The sequence below is a fragment of the Lathamus discolor genome, chromosome 3 (genome assembly GCF_037157495.1).
Source record: "Lathamus discolor isolate bLatDis1 chromosome 3, bLatDis1.hap1, whole genome shotgun sequence".
NCBI lineage: Eukaryota > Metazoa > Chordata > Aves > Psittaciformes > Psittacidae > Lathamus > Lathamus discolor.
Genome location: NC_088886.1, coordinates 90,916,371 through 90,931,981, shown reverse-complemented (window position 1 = coordinate 90,931,981; position 15,611 = coordinate 90,916,371). Strand labels below are relative to the sequence as shown.

The window sequence follows — 15,611 nt, the reverse complement described above, 5'->3', positions numbered from 1 at the left end:
ATAAGGAGAGAGTCTTCACTTATATTTCTGATGGAAAAAGAAAAATCAGTATATAGAATAGTTTGCTCTGTAAGTTTTGGATTATAAAGCAGCCCAAACTTGGAAAACAAAGAGGAATGTAAAATTCAAATATGATCTGACTAAAATAAAATATTAATCTAAATTCTGTTATGAGGCACACCTCACCACTTGCTTTCATAAAGCAAGCTCAAAATGTAAAGCTCTGAATCTGCCTGCAAAACTGAAATGCTGAACTACTTTGTATCAAGAGAACAGTTCCTAGCCAGGCACTGCTGTGTAGAAAGTAGATATGCCTTCGGTATTCCCTCCTAAGGATTTTTGGCTGTTGATTCAAATGAAGCACACTGTTCAAAAGGCAGCTCTGCCACTCTGTAGATGAAAGCAGTAGCCAGACAACAAACAAGACAATGCACTATGGGCACATGTAGCCCAAGGAACATGTTTAGGCAAGTTAAAATACGTTGTTTCCCAGTGGGAAAGAGAAAAATATTTCATGTTTGTTTTCTCCAAGGAAAAAAAGACATTTTTCAAATCTCTCATTCTCCTGTTATTCAAGATAACTGGCACTTGCAAATTCAGAGAACTCTTGAAACTGTAAGCACCAAATGATAAGGTTACCATATTAGGTAGAAATGAGGAAAAAGACAAAAAAAAAGCATTCAACACCCACCCCCCACCCCCCAGGTTTTAGACTGGAAAGGAGAACAAGCAAATAGAACAATAGTCAAGAACAGGAGTAAGCCAGTATTACTGCATTCTATATGAGGTAAGATTTCCTGTGAGAAATGTCTGAAACAGAACAAACCACACTGTACAAAGTTTTTACTCGTAGTGCCATAAACCCTCATGAAAAAGACAGGTCTACAAATACAGTTAAAACCAGGCAATAGGAATGTCCGTACAAATACAAGGAAGTTAGTTAGTTCATTGTGCCCCTGTTGGGCCACAATTAAAAAAGATTATTATTCCTTCACAATCTATAAAATTAGCAAATAGCAATCAAATAGACATAAATACCATCAGAATATTCTAACACTTTAAAAATTTTAAATGATTTAAAAAAACCCCGACTATATTTCTCTAATGTTTTTGTACTTTTCAGCTCGTCATGATCCTATATCTTATAGGCTCAGAGAAATACAGTGTTGTTGGTCTTTTGGGGGAAGGAAAGGAAGAGGTTGCTTACAAGTGATGATTTGTACTTAGCTATCTTTACTGGTGCCTAACACATTGTTAGAAAATAAGACCTTTTTATAGCTCTTCCCAAACATATATACAGATAAACTTGTCCCATTTTCAATTTTAAGGAAGACTAATTAAATATATACTATATGCTAGAAATAAATTTCTTCAAAAGTAAAATTATTCCCCAAAAAGTATACATTATTGAAATATTAAGTAATTATCTTTTCTATAATTTTCTGCAATTCACAAAAGTTATCTTACCTCGACTGATATCCATGGCATATAATTCTCTTAGTCCAAGGTCATTAAGAGATTTTGTCACATCAAGGGGTTCTTGAGACTGGTAATCCTTCAGCAGTAGAGTATGTGAAGGATCAAACTCACATTTGCTACAGATAACTGGAATGAGTTCTTGAAGGGGTGAATGTGGACTAACTCTTATGACTGTCTTCTGTGTCTTCTTGTAGTTTATCACTACCCTTACTGTTTGCTGGAGAGAAGAAAATTCCAATAAGTACCACCACAAATTCTGAAACAACTGGCATTTTCATAACAGCATTATAGCAGTCACAGGAATTCCACTTGTGGCCAACTTCACCAATGTTATCACTTCAACACTACAAGAGAAACTATTTTGTGATTTCCTGCTACAGAAGAAAAGGGCACATGAAACAGTCTGCTCCTTCTAAAGAAGGAGCATCTTGTCATTTGCCTGTCCAGCAGGGCACATTCCAGGAATGAGATGCTCTACTAAGTTACATTATGGAGCTGTAAAAGTCAGCCTATGAGCCATGGGTGCATGTGCGTGTACACAAGTAGGATGAAAGTAAGAGGGCAGCAGAAGAGTTCCCCTGTGCCTGTTAAAGTGCTTTGGATAAATTAAACCCCAGGATTTTTCTCTACAGCAGAACAATAAAGGTGGAAGGAAAGATTGAAGCAACACCCAGAAGTTGCTTTAGTACTTCTAAAACCTCCTGCCTTCTCAAGGGTATATAAAAAAATCACTGGTTAACAACAAAAAAGTACAGTATGTATTAAAGGAAAATGAACATACAATCAGAAGGGCATATATATATCACAGCATGACAGATGGTTCAAGTTGTTGATTTTCAGTTTATAGAAGGCTGTATTCAGCCACACTTCATCTGCAGAATTTGTCAAAAGGACAGTAAGGTGTGGGAATTCAAATAATATTCTAATGGTTCCTTCTTTCACAGCAAAGATGCTTTCCGCAACAAGTTGAAATGTATTTTACCTAGGAGGAGGTTATCAAGAACATGAAGCAAAGCATTCCACAAGGGTGCATGGTGAGAGATGAGAGACAACAGGAAATGCTGAAACAAGAGGCTGACCTATGAGCTCAACTTTTTGAATCCAGTAGTGATTCTGATTTCTCAACATGCTTTAAGTTCAGTTCTCACCTCTGGTATAACTGGAGCAGGTTTTTTCTTATCCATTTGTTTTGGCTTTAAAATCACCTTTTCCACTTCAAGCAGTCCCACTGGTGTGTTAGGTTTGAACTTAATCTGGCTATTTTCTGCTGATAACAACTCTATAGTATAACTTGATGGATTTAAATGATACTGTGCACAGAGAAAGATCAGCAAGTCCATCATGGGCTTCCTGTAAAAGACAAATGGAACTGTCACAACAGACAACAATTAAACAGGCAATAACAAAATGTGATGCTAAACATTTAACCCAAGTCATCCTTTCCCTTCCGTGACTAAATAATTATCGCCAGCCATCAACTTTAAATATCTTCAACGTAAAAAAGAGACAAAAAACCCCCAGCAATAAAAAAGGCAAAGCCAAAAAAAAAGAAATACACTAAACAGAAAATGAACCCAACTTGCACAGAAGTATGCCATGTGCATGAGCAAAGGAAGAAATTTTTTCTTGTTTGAAGTGATGCTTTTCCTGAGCTCAGCAGGGACATGTGCATTAGCTACCTCATTTGATTTTTAATGGGAACTTAGCAGTGGTGATAAATACCCCGTTATTCGTTAAGAACAGTTTCTTTCCAAAGATTGACATTTTTATATCCATTCTGAGGTTACAAGGTACTTTCTTTTCAGAAATACCAAGCAGAAGCTATTTGGAGGAAGCAGGAGAAAGCAAGTTTGAGGAAGCCAGCTTTTAAGGACATCTTGCATTAGGGATCCCAAAATAAGAGTCGGGTGTTTAATACAGACAGAGGGAAAGAACCTAAATAACAATGTAGAAGCTGAATGCAATTTTATTTTAGAAGCTCTGTGTGATGCAGCAAATGTCCCTTTCACAATGAAGTATGCAAAGTAAATTTTTCATATGTAGTAATGAATTGTGCATCACTGTTCGCTCAGTGCTCAATAAAGAACACACAGAACAGCACATTAAGATAAGCTGAACATTCCCATTTGCTACTGGAATAAATTTATTAAAGCTGTACTTTAAACAGAAGCATCACAGCTGTTTAAGTAGACCAAAGGTAAGAAAAGTATCCTAACTTTGCCTGTTACAGCAACTGAATAAAGTTATAGTACTATCAGGTCACTGCAACTGGGTCATTCCTCAGTTTGCAGAGTTGGGCAATCATCTGTAAGGAGCATTTCATTTTGACGTTCTCTGCCCCTCCCAGTTACAGCTACAAAGAAGGAAATCTATCACCTGCTCTGTCTCACAAGGATATTATGAAAATAATAAGATAAAATAAAATAAGTCTATGAAGCAATCAAATGCTATGTTGAAAAGGACACTGAAGTGTCCAAAGTAGAACTAATACAGGGTTTGGCTGGTATGGCTTTATCAGAAATCTTAAATTCTAGATGTAATCTCATAACAGATGCAAGTATTGATAGCATAACCAAATGTGAAAATAGATAGCTTCTACAAAGATCCATCAAGCTAAGCAGAATTATAGACAGTATAAAGACAGTTAATAAATTTATTAGGTTGGAAGTTAAACCAGACTTTTTATATGATATGGCTCCGTAAAAGAATTAAGAATGACTCAACATTAGAGATTATTGTGAACACTGTTCTTCTACCCCCTTTAACCCTGCAATATCATTCCTGTTTTCATTTAAAGAACAAATGTTCCTTAAGCAAGCTGTCTTCTGATTTCTAGAAGCAAGGTTGGACTATTTGGTGCACACACTGCAATTCCAGAAGATGGAAATGGTTTGAAAGCTGACAGATATAGTTATTGCAGGCCTGTTACTTCCCATCCACCCCCTCCCCACACAAGAAAATTTCTCCCTGCTTAAATGGCAGAAGAATACTTGCCTCAGGAGACAAAGGCAGGAAGAACAATAAAGAAAAAACATACAGAAATGAAGCACCAAGTAGTTACAAAAGCAGTTATCTGATGGTCTGAAAAGGCATAGAAGAATGTAATATATTCCCCGTGCCTTCATCTAGATGATATATATCAGCCTGAGGAATACCATGAGTAGTGCATTGAGCACTGCAGAAAACTAACTATACCTCCCTTTTCACAAAGCTAAACCAGAGTTTATTTCAATTTTTCTCTCCCATATATCAAAACCTGCTCCAGTTAGAAGAAAAAAGAAAAAAATGCTTTATTTCTTGCATTTCTGGCAGAGAACAAGTACATCCATCTTACCCTAATAAGAGCTGCAAATGCAAATCATGTCATTCCCCCATGCCACTGGCAGGAGAGGCAAGCAGGGACCCAGAAGAAACCACAGACACTACTTCTGTAGCGACCTTTCTAGTTGTCAGCCTATCCAATAAGTTACCCATCACTTTTTTCCCGGTGCATTTATATACACTATTTTCAACAGCTGCTCTTCCCTCTGGCCTTCAGTTATCAGAGAGGGGTAAGAACACTGAACATGACCAGGGCAAGAATTCACAAGCAACAATCGCAAAAAGCCATCCTATGGAAATGCACCGTGGTGACAGGGGAAAGCCCTTGCGTTAACCAGAGTCACAGCAAGTGACAGAATGGTAAGTGAGAAACAGCTGCTCACAAACAATAGACAGGTACATGCAAATTAGTACATGAAAACAGTGATTCGTTGCAAATTTGCTTTCCATTGATACTTCCAGAAATTACCTGCTTGACTGAAGAATGCTAGACAAAGTCCCGCACCCCCTCCACCACTGGAAGCCAAGACACCTTCAACAACTGCTTTAGACAGACATTCCTACTGTGATATAAAAAGCAATCTTTTTTGTAATCACACCCTCCAAAACGTGCAACACTGTGTTTTGCTAAAGCCTTCAAGGATTGCAGGTACATAAATCACAGCACATTTAACAGCTTTCATGATTAATACTTAGTAAAACTCCAAGAAGTGGCCATCAGCTGCCATCATCAGAGTACCTCATCTGCTTGTCTTCCTCTATCTAATTTCAGTAAAATCTTTATTTGCGACTTCTTTACCTTCATTACCTCACTTAACTCTCCTGGAAATCTCTGATCATACATTTGTTTACATATTGCTGCACCCCTTCTTCTCTCATTTATTTGAGAGAATGGTTCTCTGGTTCTTCCTACCTGACTAAACACCAACAAAAGTGGCTAGTAGTGTTTTGTTACATCACCTAACTGAAAGCTGAACCTTCACCTACAATGTTATGCTTGTAACCAACACTGAAAGGTGTATTTGAAATGACTGGATCAAGTATTTAAATGAAAAAAGAAATCATCCCATTTCTACACTCCTCTCTAAAATCAAGGGCTTGGAACCTGCTACTTAAAAAAACAGGAAGTGGAGATTCTTACATAAACTTTAGGAACAAGGTCTTCCCATCATGAGACTCACAGTAAGCGCCACTGAACAAAGAAACCCCTCCATCAGGAGCCACCAAGAGTATTCCTATCAGGAAGGGAGAAAGAAAAGCGAAGAAACCTACACACAATGTGGCTTCCTATAGATCTCCAATTACTTAAGCCCATGGCTTCATGGCCTTGCAAAACTATTTACTAATCCTAGTCACTAAAAAGACATTTTTTACTAACAAATGTAAGTACAATAAGTTTTAAAAAGTAGGGCAACACCACAAAGCTTATTATTCACTAGCCAGCTATATGGAGTAAACCAACCGTTTATTAAGAATATCTTAATGACTGAAAATACTCAAGAGTGGATAAATGGAAACTCACAAAGGACTATAACGAAAACCAATTCAGCAAAGCCAAGTCATCAGAAACTGAAGCTCTAAACATGCTGCCCAGCAAAACTGAAACACCATTTCCAAGTAAAACGCACGTCACTACCATATTGGTCCTTGACATTTCTAAGTTACTTTACTGATGTATACAACTTAAACTAATTGTTCCGTTTTGATAACATTTTCTCACACTTCGCAGTTCTTCCTTGTGGGAAAATAAAAAAAAAAACTAACTCAAAATGATCAGGCTGCTAAAGAAAATAGTTCAAGTTTTTTGTTGTTTGTGGGTTTTTTTCTTCTTGGGCTTCAAATCTTGACCCATTCCTTTGCCTGAACAGTGGACCTTCACTTCTTAGCACTCACTGCTCCTACCATGCAGGGGTTTTTTTGGAGGGGGGAGCTTGTTTGTCTGCTTGCTTTTAAATAATAGTTTGCCTGTACCCCCTGCAGGAATCCTGGTGACAGGAAAGTGTGAATGCCACCGTCAGATTCTGAAATGAATCACTATCATCAACTACCACAAACGGGTGTCTAGGCTTAAATAAGAGAATCCACCTATTTCAGAATGAGGAATGAGCTATTTCAGTCCTCCTTCCTTTCTCACTTTTTTGCTTTAGTTGCTAATAGATCAACTCAGGCATCAAAAATTATTCTCTCCTGTAATCTTTTTCTATAAAATCTCTTTTGGATTTCATTCTGATCCTCTTCTGCCTACTTCTACTCACTCAGGATATTTAGTTGTGTAACACCTTGCTTTGTTCAACATAGCTCTCACTAGCCACTATGAAAAAGCAGGAAGCAAACCAACCTAACTTCATCTGAGAACCTTAGAGAAGTTTACTCTAGTGGACTATGACATTTGAGCTCATGGCTGTACAAACTCACAGTTTTGCTGTTTCTAGTACGAGATTTTGAAAGGTAATCTCTCCTTGGGAGCTTTGAAGCTGCTTATCCCTGGTCATGAACAGGAAAGGGATAAATCAGCAATTTATGTCATTTCTACAGGGATCTTCCAACTTGTCCATAAAATACTACTATCAAGACAGTGCAAAACTGGAAGAAAAGATAGTTTGAAGTATGTTTCATGGTGGACTGCAGGTCCCCCCTCATTCTGAGTGAGCCCAGCAGTGCTAATATAGATTCTTATTTGCAAGAGAGCCATTTATGAAATCAGTTACATACAGGGTCTTGAATGAAAAAGAAACAGTAACTGTGGGATAATAAAACTGATCAGGGAATAAGCGTGCTTCCTCATAAGCCTGTGAGGCCTGTCTTGAACAGGGAGTAATTCTACACAATATAATGACCAAGCGAAGATACGTACAATGTTCCTTTCTGGCACTTTGTTTTCAGCAAAGTGAGACAGTGGCACTTGGTACTCATAAGTGTGGACAAAGGGAGTGAAAAAGAAGGAAGAGAAGTGCCTGCTAGCATACATGTGGAATCTCACCTTTAAGAAATTTAAAAAACGGAGGAAGGCACCATACTAGCAGACAGCAGTATTCCTTCCTGCAAACACATTGGCAAGCACACCATAAAACATCACAGTTGCCACCGATTATTTCAGAATATTTATTCTGAGAAATATAACCTCAGATTTAAGTCACCCTGAAAATCACACGGAGTTGGGAAGGGGGGCAAGAAGTAGCCACAAAAGTTCACCCACTGCAGCTCTGGAGAACCTGCTGGTATTTGGTTTCTAAGAAATGACCTCATGAACAATGACAAAGCATATAAACAGACTCAAGCCAAACTATCTCTCACTGAGAAGTAGCTGTAACTATACATTGACATTGCCTAATCTGAATAAATAAATAAATTCACCTCCTTGTTTTCAGCAGCAAAGACACTGGCAATACACTAACGCAAGGACAATATACAGACTGTTGCTTTCCTAAGCTGAAATAAACTATCTGCCATCTTAATTGCTCTCATCCATATAAGGCTTTGCATAGGAGCCTTCTTGGTAGGCCTGCTAGGATAATTAATATAACATTTCAAATCCCAGGATTTCTGATTTCAACACCAGCCAATATCCAGGTCTTTCTGAACTAAAGGTCACTGGAGAGTTATACATACAACCTACACTACCAATTATCAGACTAAAATATGTATTTTAAATTAAAACCAGCTTAAACAAACTATATTAGTAAATAAAAAAATAAAGAAAAAAAAAGGAAAAAAAAAATCTAAGCTGTAGCTAGAAACTATTTCTTTAAAGCATTATAGATTTTGTCAGAAGTGATGACGCCATTTTTTAGGCCTGCTAGTAGTCTACAGGTAGTACTGCTGTGTAAGTGCTGAACACATGACTTTGTACCCAAACAGGATTCAGGAATTCATTTTTAAGTCCAAAAAGGAAAACTGAAGTGGGAAGATTCAGTGACTCATACAAGCCTACATTTTTCTGGAGACTTGCAGTGACTAGAAAGAACAAGCATGGCTACACATCCTGATAGGTGCCATACACTATCTGGAGAGAATAAAAAAGTCTCTCCAAAAGGCAGGTAAATGTATAAAGTATATGTTTCCACACCTCCCCCAAAATCATAGCAGAATCATAGAATTATTTAGGTTAGAAGAGACCTTTATGAGCACTGAGTACAACCATTATCCTAGTACTGCCCAAGTCCACCACTAAGCCCTGTCCCTAGGTGCCCCATTTTACACATCTCTTAAATACCTCCAGGGATGGAAACTCCACCCCTTCCTTGGGCAGACTTTTCCAATGCTTGACAACCCTTTCTGTGAAGAAATTTTTCCTAATACCCAAGCTGAACTTCCCCTGGCGCAATTGGAGGCCATTTCTTCTCATCCTATGGCTTGCTACTTGAGACAAACACCCACACCTCACTGCAACCTCCTTTCAGGTAGATGTAGGGAGTGATAAGGACTCTCCTGAACCTCCTTTTCTGCAGGCTAAATAACCCCAGTTCCCTCAGCTGCTCCTTGTAAGACCTGTGCTCTAGGCCCTTCACCTTCTTTTAATCCACTTAATGTTCACTTACAGAACTCATGTATTTTACTGAGTGATTAAAACCTGGATGAAGATTGAAGTAAACCAGAGCAAGAAAATTCAACAAAAATGTCATTCTGTGTAACTCACCTCCCATTAACTGTAGTATACTTGATCACATCTCCTGGCAGGACCACTGATAGTTCAATATCTTTATCAATTACATTCTCTTTCTGTTCCATGACGAGGTTGGCTGATTCTGTGTTATCAAACGGAAAAATGGCAATGGGTTTTGTTTCAGATGGAGGAGGCGGTGCTTTAGATTTTCTTCTGAAATAAACGGATAAAAATTTAAAGTCAAGTATGTATTTATACACATGATTCCATACTGGCAAACTAACAAGTCTCAGAACAGGAATGATACACACTTAATTTTCACTTGGACTGCGCAAGTGAGATGTGCAAAGAAGGGATGAGCCAATATGAAACATACGATCAGTACTGACGGAAGTTACAACAGGATAAGGTATCCATCATACAAAAAATAAAACAAAACCCAACCCAATAAACATCAAGCCCAAACCAAAAAAAGGGTATTTAATACACATTTTAAAAGTGCAAACTAAAAAATTAGTTACTTGTTTTCCTCCCTTGGGTTATGCAAAGGACCCTATTTGTGCATTCTCCAAACAGATTTCCTGGATTAGTACAAACAGAAATAACTGTACCATTCAGGATGAAGCCAAATAGCAATGACAGGATGTTTAATAGGGAGGACAGATAGGCAAAAGGAAAAATTACACTTCTTCCCCAGATTTTTCTTTTTATTATTAAACTCATTCAAACAAATCCTACCAGCTTTAATCTATTTACTTCATTATGGTAATAACATAGCAGTATAACCAGTCCTACTGTGTTGTAATATTTCTTGGCACTTCAGTCACAATATGCTTTTATATTTTCCTTTCACCCAAGCCAGTTTCCTATTTTAATTTTCTCGCTATCCTTTGCCATCTTGGTGAGAAGCCAGGGTACGCTTGAATGCAAAGAGTCATCAATAAGTAAGTTTCACTTATTTCAATTTAAAAAAAGAAACCAACCAAAGTGGTATAAATGGAAAACTCTCTACATCTCTTAATATATTTATGTTAAAGTAAATTCTGAAGGCAGAACTCTCATGTCCTACAACACATAGCACAACATCCCCTTTTATTCAAATAACTTTCCACAATTCACCAATATTGTCACAAGGAAGAAACAGTATTTCAGAATTTCACCATTAGAAACAAAACACCCTGTGGAGATGTATTACCTCATGAGTGCTTCTTAATCCTTTATAAATATTCTTCTAAAAAGCTCGGATAGAGCCGCATTCACAGAAAGCTAAAACATATTTCAAACATAATACGCAGAGGTTCAAAAAATACGCTTGCAATTTAAATTCTGGATCTGTAACAAAGTTTATTTTAAATTTAACAAAAGAAATTAACTTCTATAATTGTCCTGCAAAACCAAAACGAAAGATCTAGTGTACACCGATTAGAAACACACATCTTTCCTGGGAAAACAAAGTTTAAAGTCACTCACAATGAAGGGGAAACAAGGTCCAGAGCAGCACTGCAAAAGACGGCTGTGTAATGAGACTTCACATGACCGACCTGTTGCTGAAAGTGCTTAGAGTTTTGAACTTAGGAACTCCGTGCTGAATAATTAACTATTCACAGCCTCTCAGAGCTAATCAGGACTGTTCGCAGATCTCCAAACACACCGAATGAGGACCCACCATCAAAAGTTATACCTCCTCTCTCCTAATGTTTTAAATTAGTTTTGGTGCACTCTGCATACAGCTCAAGACGTGTGGCACCAGCTGCAAATTTAACTGTAGTCTCTACAGCAGCTTGCCTAGGTTGTTTCTGGGTTATGTGAACACTGCAAAATTTATTAATCAAACTCCTTTTTACTCCTCCATGACTTGTTTGGAGGCTTTTTGCATGATCTTCAGCTTTCATGCATCTGCCAGAAAGAAATTATTGACCAATATAGAGCATCAATACAGCTATTAAAAGAAAACAAAAACAAAAACAACCCGAAAAACCCTAAAAACTCCCCCTGACATTAATACCAAAAAAGAATCCAAACCCAAAATGAAACAGTACTGCTTATCCCCTTCTTTACTCGCTGTTACATCTTTAAGTGACTTCTAATGACTGTTAAAAGATGTTTATTGCAACTGATTTCAGAATTTAATCTTTGCAGAGTACATGCCACAGAAAGATTAGTTTGCAAATACTAGTGGGACTCTAGTTTCCATTAAGCACATGAATGTAATTGCATTGCTGGAACTCTACTGTCACTAGAGTGCTTAATCACACACAGCACTAAATGCACGGTCCACATAAGTAAAATGTGGCTGTATTTAACATCTACAGTGTCTAACTTACACTGTAGAGAGCTAGAACTGATAAAATACTCTTGACAAAACTTATGTGTAACAGCTAGATAGATGAAGTTCTTGCATTTATAAAGAGCACATACACACACCCATGTGACATCAGGCAGTCTAATGAGATTGGCTGAATCCACACACATACCACTGCAGAGCCATGTACCCTACCCATCTCTAGCACATCTGCACGTTTGCGGTTAGTCATGCTTATGTCTCCTGCCCCATACAAAGGAGGCATTTAAATTCCTGAAGTCCCACCTGCAATTCCCACCAGTCTTTGTGACAGAAGACAGTTCCTGTAAAGACTATTAAAAGAATTCCTTCAGATGGAAATCTTCATCATTTTCTTAGGGAAAACAATACATCTTTTAAAATTCAATGCAAGGTCGTTTTATGTGCTTCAGATCCCACTGCTACAGAAGAAAGTATCATTGCTGTATCTCAACACATTTCATGCTTGCAAAACCAAAGTAATAGTGTCAATAATCTGAATGCATGGAAGCCCTTTTTAAATTAAAGGGTCTGGCACAGTAAATAAATAAAGCCTCTACTTATTTGATTTTCATAAAATTCCCATTAGAAAGTTACAAGCAGTATATTTTTAACTAGTAGTAACCGGAGAAAAGCATTTTTAAATAATGAGAAATACTTGAACTGACGGTGACCTGGATATTCCAGCTATCACTAGCACTTCCTTTTGACTAGGACCACTTTCCCAAAAAAGAAAAAAAAAAATAATAAAAAAAGAGGATATCTATCTGCTAAACTTGTGCACAACTAAAGGCTACAGCATAAAAAATTCCACCTCTTTGAATCCTGATCTCAAGGAGTATTAATGTTTCAAGCACTTAGCTTCCCATTTTGAACACAATTACATGAGACACTATACAAAGACAGCCCAATAGCCCTCTCACTGAAATTACTTTGGATCTAACCTCCAGCATCTGAATCATCTCTCAGTTTACTACAGCAATCACCTAGGACAAGAAACGTCATATTCAGTCATCTCGCAGGTAATAAAAAAGTTCATTAAACATAGCGCAATGAAAACCTTCTACTGCATAACAGATAAGACTTAAGTTTGCAATTGTACAATATAATATAATAATTATATAATATAATAAACAATATAATATAAATTGTACCAATTTATACGAAGAGCAACTACACATTTTTTTTTTTACATCAAACTTTACAAAATTATATATGCCAAAAGTACAAGCAGCACTTTCACTCAAACTCAGAAAAGGATCTAGCTCTACGAAGATCACAAGAGGGTAAAGGCCATTGCAATAAAGCTTCTAGAGCTTTTCTTGCCTTTGATCTCCCATCCCAAGTATTCTAAGACTTTCCTGATTATGACAATAATGCTTCTCCACTACTGCACCATAGTAGTAGAAACCTTGGACATCATCTGTTCAACCAAGAAACAGTTGAACAAAAGTTCAGGCCTACATAAAATACCTTAATTTGTTTTGTTTATAGTGACGCATCAGTTTTTGCCAACAGGTATATAAAACACTTAAGTCCCCTATTCTACCTATAAGCATTTCTAGCCCAATACTCATCCTTTATACTCACAGAAAAAATTTGTCTTCTACACTAAACAAAGACGACTTTTCCTCCTGTTTATTCAGTTCCCTCTTTACGGATTATGGTTTCACAGCATTACTACTGCACATCTTCAAGATCAAGCATTACTTATTAATGATCAGATGAAGCACCTCTCCTATGATGAAAGGCTGAGAGAGTTGGGGTTGTTCAGCCTGAAGAAGACTCTGCAGACACCTTATTGTGGCCTTTCAGTTCATAAAAGGAGGCTATAAGAAAGAGGGGGAGAGACTTTTTAGTAGGGCCTGTTGCAATATGGCGAAGGGTAATGGTTTGAAACTAAAAGAGTTTAAACTAAAAGATTCAGACTAGATGCGAGGAAGAAATTTACAATGAGGGTGGTAAAATACTGGCAAAGGTTGCCCAGACAGGTGATGGATGCAACATCCCTGCAGACAGTCAAGCCCAAGCTGGATGTGTTTCTGGGCAACCTAATCTAGTTGAAGATGTCCCTGCTCATTGTAGGAGGGTTCACCTTTGAAGTCCCTTCCAACACAAACGATTCCATGATTCTGTAATTTTACTTGCTAGGAAAAAGCTTGGATACAACTGTAGCATTACTGTTTGATCTGCTCTGAAAGTCCAGCAAATGGCTTAAGTTTATCAAGGCAAGACACTCAAAAACAATCACTTCTATATATAATTTCAGGGCATACAGAGAGAGAGAACCTCTTAAAAAAAATAAAAATAAAAAAGGAAAAAAGAAAAATCGAAAAGGAGAAGGGAAAATATTTCATAAGACATATTCATTAAATCACATTTTAAATTAATTTGCAAGTTGAAGCCCCCAAATTGGGGCTTGATAATTACATAATCAAATACATGAAAAAAATGGAGTATTTTACAATAGTACCTATTGTCTATGGGCCAGTCTGAAAGGCTGGCTTCACCCATAATTATGGATACTTTTGTTTTCTTTCTTTGAGTGAAACTTTTATTGTTCTTAATCTGAATACTAAGAATAGCATTGGCATTTGTATTCCACATGGAGTATTTTGTCTTTTAGCCTGAGAAATGGAATGCGTGGCCTTTCTTGTTACAGTAACTACAGAGATGTTGTAAAGACACTCTGCATAACTCTGCGATAGAGCGAAATTAAAATACTCAAGAAATATGACCATTACTCTTCCTACCCTTATCCCCACCACAGAGCAATTAAATAGCCTATATATGAGCACAGGACTTATCTTCTATGCATGTGAAGGTTTTTTATTCCTGTCTATATGATATGATACTTGGCATCTAGTCTCTTACAGGAAAAACAAAAGCTTCTTCCAGAGATTAGTGAAAATACAGAATTTAACAATGAGTTACATGTAATAAGATACATATTTTCATTAGAATTCATTAAAAAACTGTATTTTAAAACAAAACCTTACTTAATAGCTCACATCCTACAATGTATGAGTTCCTATTTTCCTGTGTGCTATTAGCAAAGAATGGAAAATTCCTGAGTCCCTAAAGTATCTGTTCATCATTGCATGGAAACATTGCATAAAATCAGTTAAAGTCAACAGTGTGATATTACATATAGCTACAGCAACATATACGCATGGTTATTGCTAGCGCTTTTTCTTAACATTTTACAATTCCTGATGATGAGCCCACTTGCTAGCGCACCTTTAAAATGGTATTTATTTCACACCACAATACAAGATTATCTGTCTTTCTCATTTTCAGAAAGACTTCTCTTTCACATCTTGACATCTTGAATTCATCCATTCCCATTCTGGCTTCTTCCAGCCTAAGTCTGAAGCTGACAGAAAAAGAACTGACTGGAACTCCTTTGCTTTACACTGCCCAATTAATTGGAACTGTTCTCATCAAACAAACAAACAAACCAAACCACACCCCCCCCCACACACACACCCCCCCACACACACTTTTAGCTTCAGAAAAGGCTATTTTCTTTATAAGCTTTGAAAGATTCTCCCCCTTAATGACTGTTACACTCAGAACGGAGAGCATCACCGGTGACTATCTGCACTGCATCTTAACCAACTTTTACTGCTGTTTGCTGCACCTGACCTCCTCCATACAGACACATTTCTAACAATACAAATTCTAGATTTTTTTTAATAAAGTTTCAGATCAAAAGGTCAAAAATTACTCTACAGTTGAAACAAAACTCTCTGCACAGCTATATTTTTCTTGTGATTCAGCAACTGTATTCAATACAAAGCAGTATCAGCAAAAGTATGTATTCATAACAACAAGTAAGACTAAGGAATTGCAAAATACTCCTGCCAGAGAAAATACAATTGCTCC

At 37.2% G+C, this 15,611-nt stretch overlaps 1 protein-coding gene across 7 annotated transcripts in view; it reads right to left on the bottom strand.

Moving 5' to 3' along the window:
• COBLL1 (cordon-bleu WH2 repeat protein like 1) overlaps positions 1–15,611 on the bottom strand; it is an 86,197-nt gene that overhangs the window by 28,039 nt on the left and 42,547 nt on the right. For 4 of the 7 annotated variants that reach the window (XM_065670533.1, XM_065670535.1, XM_065670539.1 and 1 more), the window contains exons 2-4: positions 9,437–9,616; positions 2,628–2,829; positions 1,468–1,696 (exon numbers count right to left, since the gene is read on the bottom strand). In XM_065670533.1, the coding sequence (XP_065526605.1) occupies positions 1,468–1,696; positions 2,628–2,829; positions 9,437–9,616 (611 nt within the window). Of the gene's footprint in view, positions 1–1,467; positions 1,697–2,627; positions 2,830–9,436; positions 9,617–10,598; positions 10,648–15,611 lie in introns of those variants that run through there. The other 3 variants (XM_065670536.1, XM_065670541.1, XM_065670537.1) reach the window with 2 other exon arrangements.